This window comes from Cygnus olor, chromosome 1, assembly GCF_009769625.2.
Source record: "Cygnus olor isolate bCygOlo1 chromosome 1, bCygOlo1.pri.v2, whole genome shotgun sequence".
In the NCBI taxonomy this organism is placed as follows: Eukaryota; Metazoa; Chordata; class Aves; order Anseriformes; family Anatidae; genus Cygnus; species Cygnus olor.
Window position 1 is genome coordinate 112953635 of NC_049169.1, and position 23825 is coordinate 112977459.

Below are 23825 nucleotides of genomic sequence, written 5' to 3' on the forward strand. Positions count from 1 at the left end.
ATGACTTTTAAAAAGTTTATATTTTCCATTTATTGGTGTGTAGTTTTCCATTTCTTTATTTATTACGTTTCATCGGATTCCGTAGTTGAGTTTATTGTAGGTGACTGTCAAAATATAGCATATGTCTGTATTAAAAATTGAAAATTTACAATGTACATTTACACTTTGAACAGTGGACTAATGGAAATGGTTTTTATTTACCTGTTAAAATGTATTTTTTGTAAAAAAAAAAATAAATAAATAAATTAAAAAATCAAATTAAAAAAGGAAATAAATTTGAGTTTGCTAGATCAAAACCTGTGCCCCAAGAGGATGTTCTTGTTTATAAATAAATGCTCTGCAGCACGGCTGGCAGTGCTGCCTTATTTCAAGCAGAAAGCTCGTCAGAAAGCGGGGCGACCCTGGATGGGAGAAGGCTTAGGCAGGCCCCCCCTGCCCTTTATTCAGGTGTCCTTTTCTTGAAAACATAGCCAAAGTAAAATGCCAAACGTTTCGGGGTCTGTTATCGCTGCCCGCCGTCATGGCGCCGCCCCGCCGGGGGGCGCTGCTCCACCTCAGGCGTTGCCCTCCGAGGGGGTCCGACTGCGCAGGCGCCGCGGCGGCGGCAGGGGCGGGGCGAGCAGGAGCGGGAAACGCGCTCGCGGGCGGGAGCGGGGCCAGGCCGCGCGGCGCCGCAGGTAGGGGCGGGGGGCGCGCGGCGGCCGTTAGCGGCGGTTGGGCCGTGAGGTGAGCGGAGCGGCGCCTCGCTGCGTTCTCTTCGAGCAGCCATGAAGGTGATCACGTGCGAAATAGCGTGGCATAACAAGGAGCCCGTGTACAGCTTGGACTTCCAGCGCGGAGCCGACGGGAAGATCAACCGGCTGGCCTCGGCCGGCGTCGACACGGCCGTCCGCGTGAGTAGCGCCCCGGGTCGGTGCCGGCAGGCGTTGGGAGTCTCGTCCTCAGCCTCCTGAGAGTCGCCTCTGAGAATATCAGGTGGCTGAGGAGCGTAAGCCCCAAGAGATGTGTCTGTGAGATGCACCACTGCAAAAACAAGCAGTTGTTTTCTGTCATAAAAATTCCTGATACATATTGTTCCTGTTAGTCAGTCAGTAATCGCTATTTTTTCCTCTTAAAAGTAAGGCCTGATTGGAAAGCTTTGGGAAAACGAATGCACTGAGAGAGCGACGTTCTTTTTAAATGCATCTTAGTCATCTCTTTAAATAAAGTTAATGAGCTAGTGAGGCACAGTTTTCTTTTTGCCTCCCCTTTTTTTTTTGGAACTAAAACTGAAACAGAGTAGGTTCCCATCCTGCTGGGCTGTTTGTTTCCCTGTATGTCCCTTCAATATCTAGGCATGGTGGTTTGCCATTTAAAAAAAAAAGAAGGAAAAAATTGGCTTGCTTGCTAAAAAGTCTACTGCTAACCATTCAATTTTCCTCAAACTTGTCTTGCCATAAAGAAGGGTTCCAACCAGGAGCCTCCCTGTGCTCCTTGGTAACAAACTCCCACACAAAGAGTTCATGCAGGTTTTCTGCTACGTGAGTATGTATCCATCTATCAGTCTTGGATAATTTTACGTTTTAAATATCTTTTGAGCCTGCTTATGTTTTGTCAGTCTTCACACATCTGATGTATTTGAAAAATAAATAAAGTATTGTGATGGGGTCTCACTACATGTGCAGCAAGCAGGAAGAGAGAAATAAGAACACTTTTTTTTTCTTATTATTACTGCTGCATTTTCTTAATGGAGAAATATTCTGGTTTACCAGAGGATCTGAGATGCAAAGATCAGACCTGTCCTTTCAATCTGGATTGTTTGGATTGCATCCACACTTTTTTTTTCCTGTAGAGATAAGGGTGTTTGGGTGGTTTTTTTTGGATTGTTACTATTTGTGGTTGTTGGAGTTACTGTAAACCCATAATATTAAAATCGCTATCTACAGACGTGTCAAATTCACTTGAAGGTGGAGGTTGCTGATGAAAGGTAAGAGAATGATGTCATGTGTTTGGTGGTTGTTTTTTAAATTTATGGGAAATATTTGGTAATACATTTCATCAGACTAAAATAATACTGCAATATAATTACAGTTGTAGTTTGTAGAGAGAAAAATGTTGTGTTATTGCAGCTTGAGCTGTCAAGAGTTTCAGATAATAAGCTCAGAATGACTGCCCAAGGAGTAAATTGTGAATTCTTTTAGTGATGAACACAGTTTACATCTTGCTTCTGAAAACTACCTGTAATGCTTTTGTAAGTAGATATGGAAAGTGGAAAAAGGACCGGATGGAAAAGCTATTGTGGAATTCTTGTCCAACCTCGCCCGCCATACCAAAGCAGTAAATGTTGTGCGCTTCTCTCCCAGCGGTGAGATCCTAGCGTCTGGTGGAGATGGTGAGTGATAATGCCTAAAGAAGCTAACATAAAGAAGCTGTTTGTGCATCTGGTGAGTGGAGGGGAGAAAATGAACATGGGGGTTTGTTCATACCTGTCTCTCGCACTTCTAGCTATGGACTGCTGTGTGCCCTCTGATTGTAGTTGGCAAATACTTGCCATGCAGTTCTTAAATAACTTCTCACTGTGTGTGTCTGAGAGGATGTATTCCAGATATAAAATAATTGCTGTCTGTGTTTCAGAGGTGGGGAGACTGAGTGTATTGCCTAGCATCATACTGAGACGCTGTGGCAGAATCTGTAAATTTAGCCCTGTCCCTCCAGGGCCGTGTGGGTTCTTCAGTTGCAGCAGGGACAGCGTTAGGTGGGGGGGTGCTCTGTGAGACAGAGCTGAGTGTTACCTACCTTAATGGAAGATTTTCAAAAGCCTGAAGTGCAGAACCATAGCCAGCTCTAATCAAAAGTAAATTGAAAATCAAGCACTTAACTCTCATTTTACTGCTGGGAGTCTCTTTATTCTTTTTATTAGCATTACGTAAAAAATACTTAGATTAAAATCAGTAGCTCACACTGGAGGGTAAAGCAGTCTCTTCTTCCTCATCACAAATTAAGGCTTGTTTTTCATGTGTCATACGTGAGATAACTGTAATGTTAAACTAAATGTAATATATTAACAAAACAATGAGTGGAAAAGAAGGCTTCATAGTATTTCTTCTCCAGATGCTGTTATTTTGTTGTGGAAGCTGAATGATAGCAAAGAACTGGAACCACTAGCTTTTCAGGATGAAGATGAAGCACAGCTCAACAAGGAAAACTGGACAGTTGTTAAAACTTTAAGGTAGCTCAATATTTTTTAGCTTGCTTCCTGTTCTGGGTTTTTGATTCTGCAGTGGCTTTTGTCATATAGTACAGTCTTCTGCTCAGTGTATTTAGAACTTCAGTATTCTCTAAGATTTGCTTACTCCAATGTTCATCCTTTTATCATCTTTTATTTTTTCTTTTGATACAGTGCCAACCTGCATCCTCTTAGTTAAGGCATTTACATGACTTAATTTACGTGACATAACTGATGTGCTCTGAAACTGGTTCCTGAGATTTGCAGGCACTAACACGTGTGTGTGTGTGTGTGTATATACATATTTAAAGAAAATGTGAAGTTTTATTTATTAGCTTTATAGTGGAAATTTTGATCATTATTAAAGCAAAAAAATGTCAGTAGCTGAAATGGTTCATTGAAGTTTGCCAGACAGTAGCTGTGAAGCTAGACCAGTCTTTTACAACTGGTTCTTTTTAATAGTTTCAAACTATACAGTGATTAATACAATATACACACTGTGCCTGGTAAGTCTAGGTCAGTATTAGCTGACAGTGACTAAGGCATTAAACCAGTGCTGGCAGTTGGAATATGTTCTGTTCTCACTCGGCAGAAGATCGAAAGAAATAAGTGGTTCTGCAGTACTTCAAATGAGCAGTATTTATACCTGCTCCATTTTCTGTGTAGTACATGTTAAAAGTTTAGGTCTCTGTCTATACTGATAAAATTATTAAGAATTTACACTATTTTACAAAAAAAAAAAAACTGTGCTGTACATAACTGTTAGATTCCTTGCAACTGTTGAAGTTTATGTGCAAAGTTTCAAACATGCTAGTGAAATTGCATGAAGTACCGGCAGGATCCTTAGGAGCATCAAGCTCTTAAAGCAAACAAACAAAGCCAAACCCCCTTCCCTAAATTTAGCATTGCAAATATTAATTATTAAAGCTATGACACTGTATGGCAAATCTTTAAACTACAGGCAATACAAATTGGTTTTGGTGAAGTCCTTCTAGGTGGTTCTGAATATCTTACAAAGTTTGTTCAGTTGCGTCTAAATCAACCTTAATTTTCTGTGTTTCACGTGGTTCTGCTGAGCGTGCATGTTTGTTTACTGCTTTTATAAAACCCATAAATATGCAGTAAAGTTGTCTTGAATTGTATCACTTCTTGACTTCTTTGGTGTAGTGTTCTGTTTGTACGTATCCTAGAACTATTCATTTGTAGCTCTTTAGATATAAATTCAAAAGCAATTTCAAATGCAAAGTTTTTATTGTCTGTGGAAAAAAAGGAACGTTGAAAAGGCAGGCTTATTTTGAGTAGAAGTAGGATGTGCTTTTAAGAACGTTCTACCACCTCCTGAATATGGAAGTTTTTTAGAAGCTGAAAATCATGCTGTTCATTTTACTTCCGTGGTTTTTTAATTTGGATTTCTGATTTTCTTTTTAACCTGAAATTGTGCAAAACTGTTAACATTTACATGTATCTGTTCACCTTAATAATTGGTATCTTCTCTTCCGGCTTCTAGAGGCCACCTAGAAGACGTGTACGATATTTGTTGGACTTCTGATGGAAATTACATGGCATCTGCTTCTGTAGATAACACAGCAATAATGTGGGATGTCAATAAAGGTAAATGCTTTTTCTTATTTGTGGCTCCAGTACTGATGGAAGCGTCTTAGGGTATTTATCAAAATGGTTAAAAATATTTTCTGTTTGTGAGAGCGCAGTCCACTTAGTTGCTAAACTTCTGGAATTGTGAGGCAGATAGCCCAGCACATAAGGATACCCTCAGGCCAGCAAAGTGTACTAAGTCATCTCTTCATATCTTCACTGAGAAAGCAAACCGCACCCTTTTTCTTTCCCCAAGCTCCTATACAAGTGTCCTGTGTATTACTCGTTCACCTCCCCCCACCCCAACAAACACATAAAAGTTGACTGGTATCAAGTAACTAACTACCTCGGTCAAATCCAGAAAGAACATGTAGGATGTAGGCCGTTTCTTTTGGCAAGGTGTGACACTTTTTTAGGCTCTGTTCAGCAAAATACTTTTGTTCATTTTCATCCCACTGCCATGGGATTGCTCATATTCTCCAAGCCCAGCTGTAGAAGTTCTGTTGGACCAACCCAGAATACTTAGCACTCTGCAGTGTCCAGCCATGTATGTATGGTTGGTAGTAACCAATTAGGTTTGGTTGCTTGACAGTGGTTTGGTGTTTTCTTATTAGCAGTGCAATCATTACTTTAAATTCTAATCTAATGTGGAAATACTTGACTTTCACTAGAGTTAAACTTTAATCTTGCATTTCTTATACTTAGTATCTAGTTTAAAAAAAAAAAATAGCATCCAGCTTACTTTCTCCGTGCGTGCACCCATGAAAGTATAAATGTTCTGCTGCTGACGTTTTTTCATGTTCTTGGTTTGGATGCTTAATCTCTCTCCCATCCTAACTGTGTTCACACACACTCCTTTACCATAAATACAAGAATGTTCAACTAAGTGTGTATGTGCTCAGAGCTTAAGTATGTGCAGGCAGATAGTGATGAAATGTCCTGCATTTTGGACTGCTTGTAACAACTTTAAATGGACATATCTATTCAAATTTTTACTAAAAAAAGCTGGATGTCCTTTTATGTTACTTACATAATATATGTGTAATGTCTTCCACTCTTGCTGCTTTCTTTTGGCATTAAATTATTGCTGCAGAGGAGTTTTGTGTCTTCTAACTGGAGACGCAACTAATAAGTTGGAAGTAAGAAGCCATTAATGGAAAGTGTAGGCTTTGTGGTTGAAGTTGGAGGTACCTGAAATAAAGAGCTTCAAGGAGAGCTTCTTATAATATCCAGGCTAAAAGCTTGCATGGTTTAAAAAACAACAAAAAATGGCAGGAAGAAAATTAATAAAAATCCATAGGGCTGTTTAGTACAAAGACCAGATCACTGGCTTTAGAAATCCTACAGGCACAAACTGTTGGCAGCTCTCAGGGCATCCTGGAGAAATATCATTACGTGCTCGCTTTCTTCTTAGGCTCTTAGGCATGTGTTGTTGGTCACTGTCTGAGAACAAGGGGGCCAGAAGGACTTCGGGAATTACGCAGCATGGCCTCAACTCTTTGTGTAATCTTTTCAAAGAGCTGTTCCTTTGAAACAAAGCGACACTATGATACTAGAAGAAAGTCTGTCACTGGTATTTAAAACATAGTATTTCATGAGAATTTTCTGTAAATTTACCTCATCACAATGCTTTAGATTTGTGCCATTCATGTTAGGTCAGAGAGTTCAAGCCTTTGAAAGATCTTCATGATACAGTGAGCTGTGGAAGAGCACGAGTTAGCACTGCCGTAGAGGTATTTCTGAAAGCTGTGCGTGTGGAAGCCATCAGTCAGCATGCATGCAGTATGTTTGTTCAGTGCCTGCTCAGCAGAGTAGGTGAGTTTCCACAGCTCCAGAGAGCAGCGCCTGGCTATCTAGCCCCAGCTGACAGTTGTGTTTTAGTGCTGGAATTTCTGGCTTTGTATTCAGCCAAAGTCAGTTAATTGTGGAGGAGTACTCTAGACTTCTATGATTTTTTTTTTCTAAATCAGAAAGGTTTTGAAATATACTCATCTTGCACATTTGATGCCTGAACCAAGCTGCTTGTCAGAGTTAGTTTGTAGGGAACAAGCCTTAAATTAGCGTGTACCAATTGGCTGCATTTATGTCTAGAGTCTGTTGTATGTCTAGAATATTTCTGTTTCCAACATTCATGTCAGGTGCCATCAAGATAAGTTTGTTTAAAAAAATATTTGTTTGTATTTTAAAACATCTTGCCTTGTTTTATTTCTGAAATGAAGAAATGTTTTTAAAACACATTTGAATTCAGAATTTGGAAACTGTTTGTAATTTCAGGGCAGAAGGTTTCAATATTTAACGAACACAAGAGTTATGTCCAAGGAATAACCTGGGATCCTCTAGGCCAGTACATTGCAACTCTGAGTTGTGATAGGTGAGCTGATGGTCTAAGTGTTTTGCCTTAATGTTCTTTTTTCCTTGAGGATGAATTAAAAGCATGTGTATGAGATAAATGTGACTTTTATCTATGTTCAGACTGTTGTCTAAGAAGGTTGATGTGAAAGCAACATGATAATTCAGTAAACTTTTTGCTTGTGTTAAATGATTCCTGAGGTCTGAGTGTCTTTTCTAAATGGCAAGTAAGCTTATATAACCTTTTTTAGAAAATTGTCTTCAGGAAATAGGCTTTCATGATATTAGTCATTAGAGATACCAGATACATCTTAAGAGATTGCTGCATTCTCTGGTTGTCAGTGAGCTAATCAGTCCATCCTTGTCAATGCTTTTTAGAGAAAGGTATAAACAGGTTAAGAAATCAGTTAAAAATATTTTTTTTCACTGATATATTTCTTTAGCCCTCTTGCTCCCTCCATCCCAAGCAGTTTTGTAAGTGATGTCATTGGGAAAGCAAACACACACTTCATAAACTTGGCCTTTGTCAGAACTTTGCAGTTCAGCTTAAGCTGTCTAGGGCATGTGTGCTGCTCAGGAGGGGTCGCAGCTGGCTAATAAATGTGTGTTATTTGGCACCAGTTGCAAGGAAAATTACTGTAGTAGTGGAAAAGTAGTTTTGATTTAAGATTTGCAATAGGCTCAGAAAAATGATGAGTTAATGGCTGCTAGGTCATTATGAGCCTCTGTTTTCTGATAATCAGTTATGTGAAATTTGTGTGCTTCTATTAAAACGAACAGCAGTGAAACACAAACCAACGTAACCCAGTGAAGGCTTCAGTGGGTGTCTGAGCTGGCAGAAAGGACGGGATGGTGGGACCAGCAGTTGGATTTGCTTTGGCTACCTGCTGTTTACTGAGATGAAGTCAGTGGAGCTCAAACCTTCTCTGTGGAGTTATACTCTGGTTTTCATGTCTTCCAAAGGAAACTGAATTAAAGCCTAGAAATGTAACTAATTGTCTTTGAGGAGAGTTCCTATTCCACAGGAACTTATTAGCTACTACAGCGCAGGTAGGAATGGCGTGGCTGTTCACTGTCCATTAATTCCCTTATTCCTCTATGAATATATATGCTCGTACCTTACAAACCTCATTGAGTCAAATAGTTGTCAGTGATTAACTGCTTGCTTAGCCATAAAGACGTGTCCTCCCCGGTGTTGTCTCATGAACAGAGTTATAATTATTGTGTGATTGTCATTTATTTTTGGCAGTCCTGACTGAAAAGTGAGATGTTGTAATGCTATGTGAAACTTGAGGTGAAGGGAAGCTGGCTACAGCTAACTGTGCTCTCCACCGTGTAGGGTCCTGCGAGTATACAACACGCAAACCAGGCGTGTAGCATTCAACGTTACCAAGATGCCATCTGGGTCGGGAGCTGAAGGAGAGGTATGTTGTTCTGCTGCTGATGGTACTGGAGAATATGCTGGGTGCTATTCTGTATGAGTTAGTCTGTTCTCCGAAACTGAAGGGACAGATATTTTCCATTCAAATAATCCACATATCAAATACTTTCGTCTGTGTCTAACTTTAACATTTTATGAGTAGAGACCTCTTCAGGTTTCCTCTGTCATTGTAGAAGTGACTAACAAAGAACATTGCCTGCTGCTGCTGATCTCTTGAAAGTTCAGCTGAGTGAAGTAGTAACACAGCGTCTTTGGCTGTAAATGTTAAAAATGGCATGGAAAAAATAGTGTGTGTGACGAATTTTTAATAGACTTAAAACATGTCTGTCAGAGTGTAGCTGTACATTTATGAATGGATATGACATAGCATTAATCTTTTAAATTCAACAGCCTTTTTTACAAAAAGGGGGTCTGATTTTTAAAAAAAATAGGATTAGAATTTCCTAAATTTTCACTACTTTTAAAGAGAAAAACCAAAGAACTTTTTTTTCCCCAAAATAATTCAAAGTAAAATAACACTTCTAAGCCAGCTATAACCTTTTTAATTCCTTTTATTCCTTTTTATTTTTTTTGTGAAATATTTGTAACAGTTTTATAGAGACTAAAGAACAGGCCTGAGAGAAGTCTCTTTGCCGTTACAGAAGCTTTCTTTAAACCTCTACTCCTAGAGTTAAAACTAAATGCCTAACGAACAGGTTTTCACACCGACTGTTACATAATGTTGTTCTCCAGGTTATTACTACTTTGTGATTACTGGTCTAATGTGACCGTTCTTAAGAGTGTTTTGATTAGCTGAAGAGGGATCAGGGTTATTTTTCTTAGCTGTGAAGAATTTATTGCAAAGGGGGAAAATGAGTTTGAAGGAATCATGGTTTTTAAAATATTTATCTTTTATTTTAAAAGCTCTGTGAGGTTGGACTGTACAACTAGATGACTTTTCGCACCTGGATTCCAGCTGACATATTCATGGCACTTCTTGCAATCATATTTTCAATGTTACAGGCTAGGAGCTATCGGATGTTTCATGATGACAGCATGAAGTCATTTTTCCGCAGACTCAGTTTTACTCCTGATGGCTCCTTATTACTCACTCCAGGTATGTAAGAACGTGTAATGTTTATTATACTTTACTTTGAATGTGCGTTAGGATTGCTTTCAAACTGCTAGGGGATGCTTATTTATTTGAATTGTGCCATTCCTCCTTAATCATCTTCCCGTTGAAGGAAATAGACACTCCACAATACTCGTTCATTAGCAATCCAGAACCTCAACCTTCTCTGGTGATAAAAGTTATACTTGTGGCATTTCTTAACTGAAACATGTACATTGCAACAATACAGCGCTGTTTAAATAGAAATGAAGAATAATGAGTGGTTTATTTTGACTGTCAGGTCTCCCATCATTTTTATCCTTTTTAAAAAAACATTCTGCAGTCATAGTAGAAATAACATTGCAAGGAGGGGATCAGTTTGCCCATATAAGCACTGCTTTTATAGATGTCTGGCATCATTAAAAAGAAGCTTTGAGCGGGAAGTATATAAGGGAAACACAAACAGCATTAAATAAATATTTGGGATGCCTTTTTAAGTTGTATTCAGGTTGCACAGCTCTTGCCCAACTGACAAGTCTAACTCCTGAGAAGTAAAATGTTTATAGGCAGAAAGTATGTACTCAGTACCTTTTTGACTTGATGAGTAATGTTTCTACCTGTTTTTGCAGCTGGCTGTGTTGAATCAGGAGAAAATGTAACAAACACCACATATGTTTTCTCCAGAAACAATCTTAAAAGGTAGAGTTTAATAAGATCAAAATATCATTTTATTAAAAAAAAAATCAAGTGCTGTTTTCTGAAATACTTATTCTTCATAAAAGGCCTATGGGTCATCTGCCCTGTCCTGGAAAGGCAACTCTTGCTGTTCGCTGCTGCCCAGTCTACTTTGAGTTGAGACGAGCACTTAATAAAGGTACTGTAAATCCGTCGGGGATTATGATTTTTATAGCAAACATGTGAAAAGGCCAGTGTGGCTGTTTATTTGCAGGCCGTATGATTTTATTCCCTAGCCTTTTAACATTCCTTAAGATAGTGTTGTACCACATCTTAGAAACTGTTTCCTGGTTCTAAGACCCTGAATTCACCTCAAGTACCGTGTGAATAGCTTTTGATACAGCGAATAAACTTCTTACTTGGCCGTGTAGGCTACAGAAATACTGCTTAGTATTTTCCTTTAACTTTAATCATTTTCTGTGAATAAAAGTAAATAACTTGGCTTAGCACTAAAGGAGAAACCCAGTGAAATATTTTTAGTCCCAACTACCCACATCACAGTAATGCCACAGAGTTGGTGTAGTTTGCAACAACCATTGATGTTTATTCAAGGAAGCCAAGCTTGAAGCAATGCTGGTGTTACTGGCCAGAACGGGAGTTCTGAGGAGGGGAAGAATGGTATGAAGTTGCATGAGAACTTACCTGGAGATTGAAATATAGCCTTATCAGAAGCCCTGTGGGGCCAGGAGTGTTTACATTTTAACAAGACCACTCTTATTTTCACCACTCTGGTGAAAAAGCAGAGCTTTGCTCATCTCAAGGAGTGCAATAAAACCTCTTTGTTTAGAGAGTCAATTTGTAGTATTCCTTGGAGGATTTAGAAAGTACCTTTTCTTGTGTTCTGTATTTCCATCATAATCTTTAGATCTATTTTAGTTCTGTGGTGCAAGGTAAGGAGACGAGTGTCTGCAGTCAGTCTGTGTAGCTCTCCGAAATGCACTGGTTAGTTTCTGCTGTACAGTCCCTGAAAAGTGAGAATCTGTGGTAGTCCACAAATCTAATCTGTAAACGTAAGCACCTTACATTAACATTATGTTACATTAACATTATGTCTTGTTTTTTTCAGTGCATTGCTTCCATAGTTGTGGAAGTGAACAGGAGGTCTGTATACTAGGGATTTCTGAAAATAGCTAGCTAGCACACAGCTTCTGGTCAAGTCTGAATAACCTGTCTTTACAAAGAACTAATGTTGGAAGCCAAAGATTAGTTAGGAGCTGAAGCCAAGATACCACGCATGGAGCTAAATACATTATTTTGAATGAGTCATTCAGAATGCCCCATCCCTGGAAGTGTTCAAGGCCAGGCTGGATGGGGCTTTGGGCAACCTGGTCTGGTGGGAGGTGTCCCTGCCCATGGCAGGGGGTTGGAACCGGATGGTCTTTAAGGTGCCTTCCAACCCAAACCATTCTATGATTCTGTGAATATAATGTGATGGTATAAATTTATGGTGACTTTAATTTAAAGTATTTCCTAAGGTTTGTTTGTTTTGACTTCAGTATTAAAGTGCATATAAATATGTTGAAGAATTTAAACTGGAAAATATGACAGACAAAACAAAATATTAACAACTTGGATGAACTAAACTTCTGCTGATTTCTCTCTCTTAAGACAATGGGGGGCAACCTGTAGGCAATAGAAATGTTAGTGCTTGACATTAAGGTTTGTTTTATAGAAGTGCCATCTTCTCAGCCGTTATCTTGATGAATAATTAAATCTTTGTTTGGGTTCATGACTGACTAGTGTGTTTACTACCCTGCAATGAATACAAGAGAGAATTCTCAGTGTTTTCATTTCTTTGCATTCTAGATGAAATTAGTCAGAAATCATCTCCTGGTCTGTTGAATTTGCCCTATCGATTGGTGTTTGCTGTTGCATCAGAAGATTCTGTGCTTTTTTATGACACTGAGCAGTCTTTCCCCTTTGGCTATGTTTCTAACATACATTATCACACCCTCAGTGACATTTCATGGTATGTAATGGTTAGATTCTTAAAAGTTGTTGTGATGGGAGGGGGAGAGGAGAGGTTGTCCTTCTTATACAGTGAGGCTCTGCACAACTTCCTGTGTCTTGCTTTATTTTTGTGTTTCATTTATGACGTGTCTTTCGTCACTGTCATTGTGATATGCAAACAACAAGTCATCTCGTTTGCCCTGTAAACTGAAGAATTACAGTTCTTTGGTTGGGAAACAAGGTGCAAGCAGCCAAAGGACAAGTAGATAGCATTGTACAGACAAATAGAAAATTTGTACAAATGCTAATGTACTTGGGTGCCTTTGAAAAGTACTCATTGTCCAGGCAGTGTTACTGGTACTAACGATGTTATTCAGAGGTTTCAAAGGTCACCTCTGCGTTCAGGTATCTGTATCCTGGCCAAAGTAAGCTTTAGCTGTGTAGCTCTGCTTGATGGTTCTTCATGTATGGGACTAAGTAGTTTATCTGGCCTGATGCGGGAAGTCTGAACTGGAGCTGAAAATTGAAGCCGAGTCTTGCAATCAGGATAATCCCTCTGCTGGACTGGGCTTGTTACGCCTTTCTAGCCAGTATTCCTAAGCTGAGGACAACGTGGAAGCCTCTATCAGAAGTTATAACTGATGCTCAGAAACTGAAAATCATTGTGTGTCAGGAGGAGGGGAGCAGAAGAGAATAGGAAATCATATGTTTTTTATCAGTGATTGATTTACTTGGTGAAATAAGTACCATGGGCCTGCCCATATGAGCACCGCAGTGATTTTGAGCACAGAGATCTCTACCTAGCACGGGGATCATAGCTAAAGAGCTTAAGCTGCTCTGCTGGTCTAAATGGGCAGACTTCAGCAATATTTCAGAAACTGTGCCTGAAGGGGTTTTGTACCTGCAATTGATCTGTGCCTGCTGAGATGAATGCAGGTGCTAGCAGCAGCATAATACCACTGATCACAGACAAGGCCAGAGAGATTAAATCAGATGTGAAGGCCAGACTTGAAGATCATTTGAATTGCATGTCTTTCACTTGAATGCAGTTTTATTTAGATGTATGCATGTACTCGGGGGAAGGGAAGAGGAACAGATGTGTGTTACAGATGGGGGGATTGGGAGTTGAAGAAAAAAGTTTTAACATTTGCTCCTAATGGAAAAAAAAATCCAAATAGGTCCAGTGATGGAGCCTTTCTTGCAATTTCTTCCACGGATGGATACTGTTCATTTGTTACCTTTGAGAAAGATGAACTGGGAATACCACTGAAGGAGAAGCCTCAGATAAATGTCAAGGCTCCTGGTGCAACAGAGAAGAAAGTGAAGAAGAGTCAGTGTCACAAAGCCATTTCCCCAGGCTCTAGGCTGACAGAGGGGACTCCTCCCAGCACTCCCACACTCCAACCTAAGACACTCGCAGGTGCCAGTAAGGACTTGCCTTCCACACCTGTTGGCGTAAAAAATGTTCCAGTCTCATCTTCAGACGAGAGGAAAATGAGCCAGCCAGCCAGCCAGAGTACTAAAGTAAACCAGCCCAGGAGGATTACTCTCAACACTTTACAAGCATGGAGCAAGACTCCAAGGTGAGATTTATATTGCCATTTGCAGTCATAAATCCAAAGGCCAAGACAAGCTGTGCTTGTGCTGCATTTAAAGGTTTGAGGTTTAGACATAAACTCCTAGCCTTGTGTCTTGGTGGTAGCTGTCTTGACATGGAACGTCTTGTTCCAGCTGTACTGCAGCAAAACGGTCAAAATGTCTCTCAAATCCGAAACGTACAGTTCTTGCCTTTCTATCTAAAACTTGAAGAAGTAGCAAAGTTAACCTGACCGTTACACCTTGTCCGTCTCATCTGTATGGGAACTAACAAGTGAAAAGGTTTTAAGTAGTTAAAAGTTACTGTTGTCCGGAGGGCAGGGTGACAGCACAAATTAATTTTCCTGGGTTTTTGAGAGAGAAGCTATATTTTATCATATTAGCTAATTATGTTATGAGTGTTATCTTGTAGGAATATGCGTGGGGCTGCCAGTGGTATTTTTTTTATAGTCCAGTTAATCTTCTGTCACTCTTATGCTTATTTTTAAGTGCTATCCGGAAGACATTTAGCAGAAGAAAATACAAAATCTGATGAGTGTGATGTAAAGAAAGGACTTCTTTTTTTCCTCCACTAGAATTGTTAGTGGACTTTATAGGGCAAAAGAATTCCCTAGAGTTTTAACAGTCTTAAAGTGTTAACGTGGACAAGACTAGCAGAGGAACGGTAAGCTGTTATAGCCAAACGAAAAGCCTTAACAGGTGTCAAGAAACAGGCTAAAATTCTTACCTTTGCAGACAGTCTTAACTTGAAAATATTTCACCAAAACAGTGTCTTCTGAAGGCCTGTTTCACATAACATGCAAAAGTACTTTCTAGTGAAAAAGATGAATGGCTGTATTAAAGTACTTCTAAAAATGCCCTGCTCAGCATATAATAAGAAAAAAAAAACACATAGTAACATACATCTAAACAACATTAAATTTAAAGGATTCTATGTATAGTATATGTTCAAATAAAGTGGATGTGGAAGCTTTAAGTACTTGAACTATTTCTGCTCTTTTAAAGGAGAATAAACTTGATATCGCTGAAGCCAGATACACCAACCTTGGCATGTACAGATACAGTTCCTTTACCTCCTTCCTCAGAACAGGAACATGGTAAGCTTTTGTGGCTATTAGTATCCAGAAAAGATTTTTGCCAATCATTTTTTTTTCCATCGTGGGTTTCTCTTATAAGCTATAAAACTCAAATCATGCACAAACCTAAAACTAGTTGTAGATTTTAAAGCTTTTTCATTGTCTGTGTGTGTTTGAAAGGTTCTTATGACAGTATGAAGTGTGGTGTTTTCACTACAGTTGTCTCAGGTAGCTGCTTGTATATCACTACAGTTTAATAGTAATGGGAACATTAGCTGACAGTTGAAACACTAAAGAGTAAACTTGCTTGGACATGATGTCCTCCAGGTCACACAGGTAGGTTTTAAGGAGACTTTCTGCCCTTGTACTTTGAGCATGTAATTGTTTCAGATGCTGGTCTCTCTCAAACCACTTTCTTTCATGAGTGCTTAATTGTTAGTGAATTTAGCAAGCCAGTTCACTTCCTTAATCTGACTTCACTGAGCTTAAATGACTTTCATATCTGCCTGTTTCAGAGAGGCCACTACCATCTGATGACAGTCTTCAAAATCCCCCAGCATCTAAACGTCCTAGAACAGAGGAAATGCCCCTTTCTACATCTGCTGAAGATCAAATCAGCTGCAAAACAAACAAATAACAGCTAATCTTTTAGTAGACCCTTCAGTTTGAAGGTGATGCAGCCATATCTGAGAGCACATTTCTTTTTGCAAATGTTAAATCTTCAATTCCTGATTAAAGTACCATATGCACATTTGACATAGTGCTGTGAAGAAAGAAACTGGCAGTAGAAGACACAGGTTTCAGGAATAAAATTTCTACTGGCAGTAGATGACACAGGTTTCGGGCTTTGCAGAAGAGGAAATAGTTGTGAAGTGACTTCTAAGTGTAGTTCTACTTCTTGAAGACAACATTATTTAAGAAATGTAGCAGCTAAAGGAAATCATGAAAATCTGGTTATTGAAAAGCTGTACAGTAACCTAAGAGTTTCCATAAGAAGTCCTTAAGCTGACATTTATAAAGTATTATGTCTTCCAGCAACCTGTCTGGCAAATGAGTAGAATTTCTAAGGAATTAAATGAGTTCATGATGATTGGATGTGTCTTAAGAAAAAAAAAAAAAAGACATAAAAAAACCCTGAAACTTTCATTCAGGCAGCTTGGCTTATACATTGTAGCAATGTGCAAAATAATTAACACTCTACAGTACATGTGGAATGGAAGCAGATGTTCAAATGCTCTGAATGCAGCAGCATGCAATATGACTGAAACAAATCAGAACCTAGAACTGCAAGAAACAAGAAAGCAAAAGGAAGAAACCCTCTGAAGACCTGTTAAAAGCATTAAACAGTGGAAGAAAGTTCGCAGTTATTCAGCGCGTGTGTTTACGAAAAGGCAGACATGAGATTTTCCTGAGGCAGCAGGATTTGAGTGTATACATTAAAATTACATGAAAAGGTTTCCCCTTTTCTTTTTTTCCAAATCTAACTCATTTGTCCAATAAAATATAATATAAATCCAGTGTATAATAAACTTTTTAAAGTTCATTTATTTAATACTTGCTTTATTATTAAACAGAGACCTGCAAATTGAAAATGAGACCCAAATCTTCGAAAACCACTACGCTCACTTTTCTCTGGTGTGCAGACTAAGACTCCAGAAGTAGAATGAATGCTCAGCCACAGTATTCTGAGCTTATCTACTTCATTACTTTTGTTTAATATCAGGTACTTATTTTTAAGAAGATAATACTTAAAATGTGTTCCAACCATTGTTCTAGTTTATGATAACATGTAGAAATTTTTGAATAGAATTTTCTCTTGTGATTTAGCCCACACATATCATGTGAAGTTCTGAAATACATGGGAAGGGAAAGCTGCAATTGATACTAAAGCTCTTTGACTTTCATTCTTCCCTGGATTTGGTTGATTTTAAGCTGTGTAATTAGTGCTTATTTTCTGACAGTTTCTAAGAAATTGGACAAATACATGAGAGAAGCAGAAATAGAAATGTTTCAGAAGTGATTCACAAAAATGTCACAAGGAGGAAATACTAACAAACACCTGTTCCAGAAAGAGAGCTTGAAACAAATTGTGTGTAATCATATGTGTAAATCATATTTCAGTGGAAATTAATTAGTAAAAAGTTGTAGGAAACTAACTGTATCTTTGGTTTAAACTAATGAGATGAGGATGGAACTTCATTAGACTTGGCCAAACCTGTTTTTTTCTTATAATGAGGAATATGAAGACTATTGCCAAGCAAAGGTACATCTGAAATGTTTTTTGTCTTCCCAAAAGTTTATAGAACAAAAATTTGTAGAGAAATCTGAATTGATATCTAAAGCAGATATTTGTAGCTAACACAAAATAGCATGACCAGCAACGGATGTTTTCTTCACCATGAGCTGTAAGAAAGCTGGCATTTCATCTTTCTGTGGGACGGTGACCCACTTAATACTGCAGTGGTTCGTTCTGTTGCAGTGCAAAGGATTCATTGAATTCAAACTTACACTTTGAAATACTAATTGTAAAATTATCCTAATTGTTGTTTTTTTTTACACAAAGTGCATTTCATCATAAACTATTCTTTCTGTTGAAAGCTAGTTGGTTAGATATATTATTTTAGTGTTAATGGCATACCTGGCCTTTGTGGTCTTCAGGTGCAATTAATTACCAGAGGATTCATCTTTATTTCATACCAAACCCATTCAGGTGATATCCATATTGGTTTATATGGTTGCTTAGCTTATTTTCCCTCTGCTTTAAAACATAATTGGAATGATAAATGTATTGTGGCTTGCACTGCTTCCTTTTAGGAGATTATTTCCACATTATCATCTCTTTCATAATGCTCTACTTTGTATTTTTTCTTCCCCAATAGGACTTTTTTCATTAGTTCCAGCTGTCTCTTGCCACTAGGATTTCTTATTTCTCTTTTCTTTATATTCTCTGTTAGTTACATGCTGCTTAGTTAAATTTATATGTAGCTAGTTATTTAACCTGTGGTGATAACACACCAATGATTTAGTCGTTGCAGAGCAGCACTTGCACAGAGCCAAGGACTTACCTGCTTCTCATGCTGCCCTGCCAGCAAGGAGGCTGGGGGTGCACCAGGAGCTGGGGGGGGACACAGTCAGGACAGCTGGCCAAGACTGACCAAAGCAATGTCCTGTACCACAGGCGTCAGGCTCAGTAATAAAACTGGGAGAAAGAAGGAGCGGGGGGTGCATTCAGAGTGATGGCCTTTGTCTTCCCAAGAAACTGTTACATGTGCTGGGCCCCGCTTTCCTGGAGGTGGCTGAACGTCTGTCTGCCAATGGGAAGTAGCGAATGAATTCCGTCTCGCTTTGTTTTCTTGTGCAGCTTTTGCTTTACCTAGTAAACTGTCTTTATCTCAACCCATGAGTTCTTGTACTTTTTACCTCTCTGATTCTCTCCCCCATCCAACCTGGGGAGAATGAGCGAATGGCTCTGTAGTGCTGAGCTGCCTGCTGGGTCTAAACCACAACATCATGTTAGTAAGAAGTAGGTTATGGTTCTTTTCTCAGTCATGCGTTAGACTGTTCCAAGACAGAATATGCCCTGTGCTATTTCAGTTCTTTCTTGACTGTCTGGCGAGTTGATGTATTGCGTAGCTGTAATTCTTTTAAACACGGTCTTTTGTTCAGATCTGACTTGTGTTATTTTTTTTTTCATGCTTCAAATGGACCCTGAATTCATATTCCAGCAGTGAACATGGCATAGGTCTTCTAGGTGACATTTTGCTCAGTGTATTTTGTGAGAATCATATCTACTCTAAGGGCATTTACCCTTCTTGTACTATCTTGATGAGGTTGCATCAAGATAAAGGAAAAAATGACCTGTCAGTATCTCCTTTCAATCTTGCAGCAGTAAGAAGAAGGAGCTAAACACATAAAAAGTCTCTCCTGCAAGAGGCACCAAATCGCTTTTGAACCCTGGGAACTGCAGAACTCTTCACTGAGTGTCCAAACCCTGCATCCAGTCAAAGTATTTTCTTTTTTTTACCTGTGTATGCCAATATCCCACAGACAAATTCCCTGAAAGACCAAATAAACGGGGTTTTGATCGCAGTTTACGTTTTCTGAGGTGAAAGTAGCATGGTCTTCTGTACCTGTTGGACCACGATGATATGTGGATTACTGAACCTAAGTTTCTTTTTCTAGTCCCACAGATGATGGCTGTGGCTCAGAGTGAAACAATAAGGACAAAGACCCTTAATAGTGTCAGGCCCATGACGACGCTCACCTCAGTGGTGCTGAGTGCAAGGACAAGAGGCAATGGGCACAAACTGGAGCACAGGAGGTTCTGTCTGAACATCAGGCAGCACTTCTGTGCTGTGAGAGTGACAGAGCACTGGCACAGGTTGCCCAGAGAGGTTGTGGAGTCTCCCTCCGTGGAGGTCATCAAAAGTAGTCTGAACACGATCCTGGACAACCTGCTCAGTGTGAAACTACCACACCCTGTTTGAGCAGCGGTTGTACCTGATGACCTCCAGAGGTCCCTTCCAACCTCAGCCATTCTGCAATTCAGTGAATACAGCCATTTCAGGTTAAATGAGCAAGTGATTTAACAATTAAGATTGATAAGCTAATTACCAGCTGTGGAAGTTCACTGAGATATGTGATTATCATGAAACATTTCTCAGAATTCATCCTCAGAATTACTTGAATTTTACACAGATGCATAATGAAAGTACCCGTAATGAAAAACATAATGAAAGGTGGGGAGTGAACACATCCACTACAGCTATCACACAAATAAAGTCTTCTGCATTGACTGATGGTGTAAATATGTATGTGAACTGTATATATCAAAGAGTTCAAGTTGGAGGCAAGTGTAACTTTCCCTTTCTCAGATGATTTTCCTGCATGTAAAACTAACATCATCTGCCTGGACTTGCAGCTGACATCATCTACTTGGACTTGTGCAAAGCATTTGACGCTGTCCCCCATGAGATCCTCATCTCTAAATTGGAGAGACACGGATTTGACAGACGGACCACTCAGTGGGTAAGGAATTGGCTGGATGGTTGCACTCAAAGAGTTGTGGTCAACGGTTCTGTGTCCAGGTGGAGACCAGTGGATGAGTGGTGTTCCTCAGGGGTCAGTGCTGGGACCAGCACTGTTTAACATCTTTGTTGGTGACATGGACAGTGGGATCGAGTGCACCCGCAGCAAGTTTGCCGATGACACCAGTCTGAGTGGTGCAGTTGACACACTGGAGAGAAGGGATGCCATCCAGAGGGACCTGGGCAGGCCTGGGAGGTGGGCCTCATGAGGTTTAACAAGGCCAAGTGCAAGGTCCTGCACCTGGGCTGGGGCACTCCCAAGCACAAACACAGGCTGGGTGGAGAATGGATTGAGAGCAGCCCTGAGGAGAAGGACCCTGGGGTGTTGGTTGGCGAGAAGCTCTACATGAGCTGGCAATGTGTGCTGGCAGCCCAGAAAGCCAAGCACATCTTGGCTGCATCAAAAGCAGCATGGCCAGCAGGCCGAGGGAGGTGATTGTCCCCCTCCTCTCCACTCTTGTGAGACCCCACCTGGAGCACTGTGCTCAGCTCTGGGGCCCCCAGCACAAGAAGGACGTGGACCTATTAGAATAAGTCCAGTGGAGGGCCATGAGGATGATCAAAGGGCTGGAGCACCTCTCCTGTGAAGACAGGCTGAGGGAGTTGGGGTTGTTCAGCCTGGAGAAGAGAAAGAAGGCTCTGGGGAGACCTCAGAGCAGCCTTCCAGTACCTAAAGAAAGCTGGGGAGGGACTGTTGGGGAGTGCAGTGATAGGATAAGGAGTAATGGTTTTAAACTAAAAGAGGGTAGCTTTAGATTAGATATAAGGAAGAAATTCTTCCCTGTGAGGGTGGTGAGGCACTGGCACAGGCTGCCCAGAGAAGCTGTGGATGCCCCATCCCTGGAGGTGTTCAAGGCCAGGCTGGATGGGGCTTTGGGCAGCCTGGTCTGGTGGGAGGTGTCCCTGCCCATGGCAGGAGGGTTGGAACCGGATGGTCTTTAAGGTCCTTTCCAAACCAAACCATTCTGTGATTCTTTGATTCTCTGTACTTTACTTATGTCTTGATAATAGATCTCTTAAAAGGCCATCTTTATGTCCCAATTCTGCATACCTTTTTATTTTAAGTGTGTTTCTGTTTGTATGTGTAATCATTTACCTGTGTCAGAAAAAAAAATAATAATTTACTCTATGTGCCTTTGTTCAACTTGTTGGTGAATTTGTACTCAGTTGTACAAAGTTCAGCGAATGGTTCAAAAAGCCTAGGTGGCATAAGCACAAAGCATGAGACTTCTGTGTAAAGAGAAATCTCGGAGTGACCACTGGATGTCACTGTTCTAACAGGATTCCTCCTCCTGAGTCAGGAAAAACGCTACTGGGAGCAGGGAAGAGAAAGAAAAGTTTTCTTTTTAATAACAAGTTGTAATTGACTCTATATAACAAATGTACATTATCACCAAATAAACTGGTTTTATTGTTTTGACAAGCTTCCTTCTAGGAAGATAGACTTTTTTTTTTTTTTTTTTTTTTATGGTATTTTCTAATCGTTTGAGGAAAGTAAGTCTGTACCATGATACCCTTTCTCTGTTGGGAGATATGAATTAATAAACCTGAAATGCCACATGCAGCCCTGAACTTTCCAAGAAAGTCTTAAGCATCATTTCTTTTGAAAAGATCTTTGAAGAGGGAATGGAAAGGATCTGGAATGTGTATGAACCATCTGGTTAGTACACACTCCAGCTTCAGCCAGTTTGGGATTATTTTGCCAAGAGATCCCAAGTTGTGATACACATAGTGCTATGCGTTTGCATGCCCCACCCATTAGTCAAAAAACAATCATATATATCTGATTATTTTTTAATATATATATATATATGGTGGTATAGCAGCACCAGCTTATCTGTTCTAATCCATTTTAAAACATTGCACTGCCATCTTATTAGCATCCAGCCTAATAAAAGGAAATGAAGAAGATGAGGGCCATCACACAAAGCCACTGGCATCTAGGAGAGAGTGACCATGGGTGTAAGGGCAGTATGCAAGCAATCCCCACACATGAAATATGTTCTGACTGCAAGAGCAAAGTGACAACTCCTTACTTATTTGCCATTTTGTATTCCTGCCTGGAAACATACTTTTTGCTGCTTCCACCATGTGTCAGGGTAGTGCTACCCTGTCAATGAGATGTCTTTTCCATCACTGAGTTACTAGCAGTTAAAATCACGAGGAGTGCTTACTTCTCAACAATAGCATATGCAAACTTACCACCTTAAAAACCAAATACTTCTGTGAGCCACTGAACTAGTGAGGCCTTGTTTCATATAGGCATATAGCTAATTGCTCTAGTGTTTTTAAATAGATTTGCAACATTTTAGATGGGGGTGGATTCACAGCTGTCTTGCTCCTGGAAAGACACTCTGGTGTGTAATAATGGTTAATTTTTAGACTGCTAGACATCATGCTGTCTGTGCTATTGAAGTTTTATTTTTCCTCTGTCCAGTCCAAAATAGAAATCATGGTTAGGCAGACATGAGACAATGCTCCTACCTAGTGGTACCCCTTTGCTGTGCAAGAAATTGGAAAGGGCCATAATTGTTGATGAGAAGAGGGCGTAGAAATGGAGGTGGCTAGGAAAGGAAAAGTCACAGGTGTGGATTATGTTTTTTGAGCTGGGATGCAGAGATATATTTGAGAGTTGGGAACCGAAGCAGAAGAAAATAGCATTTGGAAAAAGAGAAATAAACGGGAAGCTGAGAGTGCAGAAAGCCTTATCAGTGGGAGGTGGCAGTGAGAGAGTTTGGTGTCATTGGGAGTTCCTGTACAGAACTCTCAGCTCTGCAATGATCCTTCTTACTCAGGAACACCTCGTTTTCCAAGATGGGCGACAGTTGTATTATTGCTTCTTTCCTCTGGAACACGAAGGCTCTTTTCTTGCCACTAACCTCTCAGTTTTGTGGTTTCCTGCCAGCAGGTGACAGCATTCAGGGAATTAGCTGCTTATCAAACTGAGCAGAAACACAACTCTGCTCCAGAAAGCAGTTTTTTTCTTAAAGACATTTCTCATCATCTTTATATCTTTATATTGACTTTTCTAAAAAGTGATTATTTTTGGTTCCTTTCCACCTGATGAACAAGAAATTTTGCGAATAGGCTTCAGCAGGAAATGGTTCTTTGAGGAGGAAAATACCACAGGCTGACTTCAATCAAAAAGTCTCCTCAGTGGTGCCAGCTGTGAAACAGAGCACAGCCTCTCCTACTCTACTCATCAGCAGTGTCTCAGACAAATCTGAAGGCTTTTCCAGCAGGAGCTGACACTGCAGGCTTTCCAATCAATTGACCTTTGATTAGTCGGTGTCCTGGGCTGAGGTGACAGATAGCCCCAAGCTGCAGCAGCATGAAAGGCTGGCTGCACAGAGGTTCAACAGAACCTCTGGATTAGAGAGCAACCGGTCAGAGGTCCTGATAGTCTTAATGGGAAGGCTGTTGTGAATTTTGGCATTGAGGGAAGTCTATCAGGCAAAGAGCATTCGAGATGCAAGACAGTACATCATTAACCTGGTATTTTTGTCCCTTCCCCACCTCATTCCAGATAGGAGCAGGAGATCTGGAGATCTGTCAGCCCTTCTTTGGCAGCGCTTATGCTGCCAATAAGCTCTGAAGCAAAATCCCCACATTTGGTACAAATTATCATTCTCTCTGACGAGCCCAGAGCCCCGTACAGCAGGTCTGTTCTTCTTCATGTGTGGGGTTTTGGGGCGCTGCCATT

At 40.1% G+C, this 23825-nt stretch overlaps 1 protein-coding gene across 1 annotated transcript; it reads left to right on the forward strand.

Moving 5' to 3' along the window:
- The first annotated feature begins 612 nt into the window (after window positions 1-612).
- CHAF1B (chromatin assembly factor 1 subunit B) lies at window positions 613-16578 on the forward strand. The gene is made up of 13 exons (XM_040577295.1): window positions 613-893; window positions 2239-2371; window positions 3091-3208; window positions 4713-4816; window positions 7073-7169; window positions 8487-8571; window positions 9591-9684; window positions 10308-10377; window positions 10461-10552; window positions 12220-12382; window positions 13542-13946; window positions 14965-15056; window positions 15551-16578. The coding sequence occupies exons 1-13, from the start codon at window positions 768-770 to the stop codon at window positions 15670-15672; spliced, it is 1701 nt and encodes a 566-aa protein (XP_040433229.1). The 5' UTR covers window positions 613-767; the 3' UTR covers window positions 15673-16578.
- Window positions 16579-23825: the final 7247 nt, after the last annotated feature.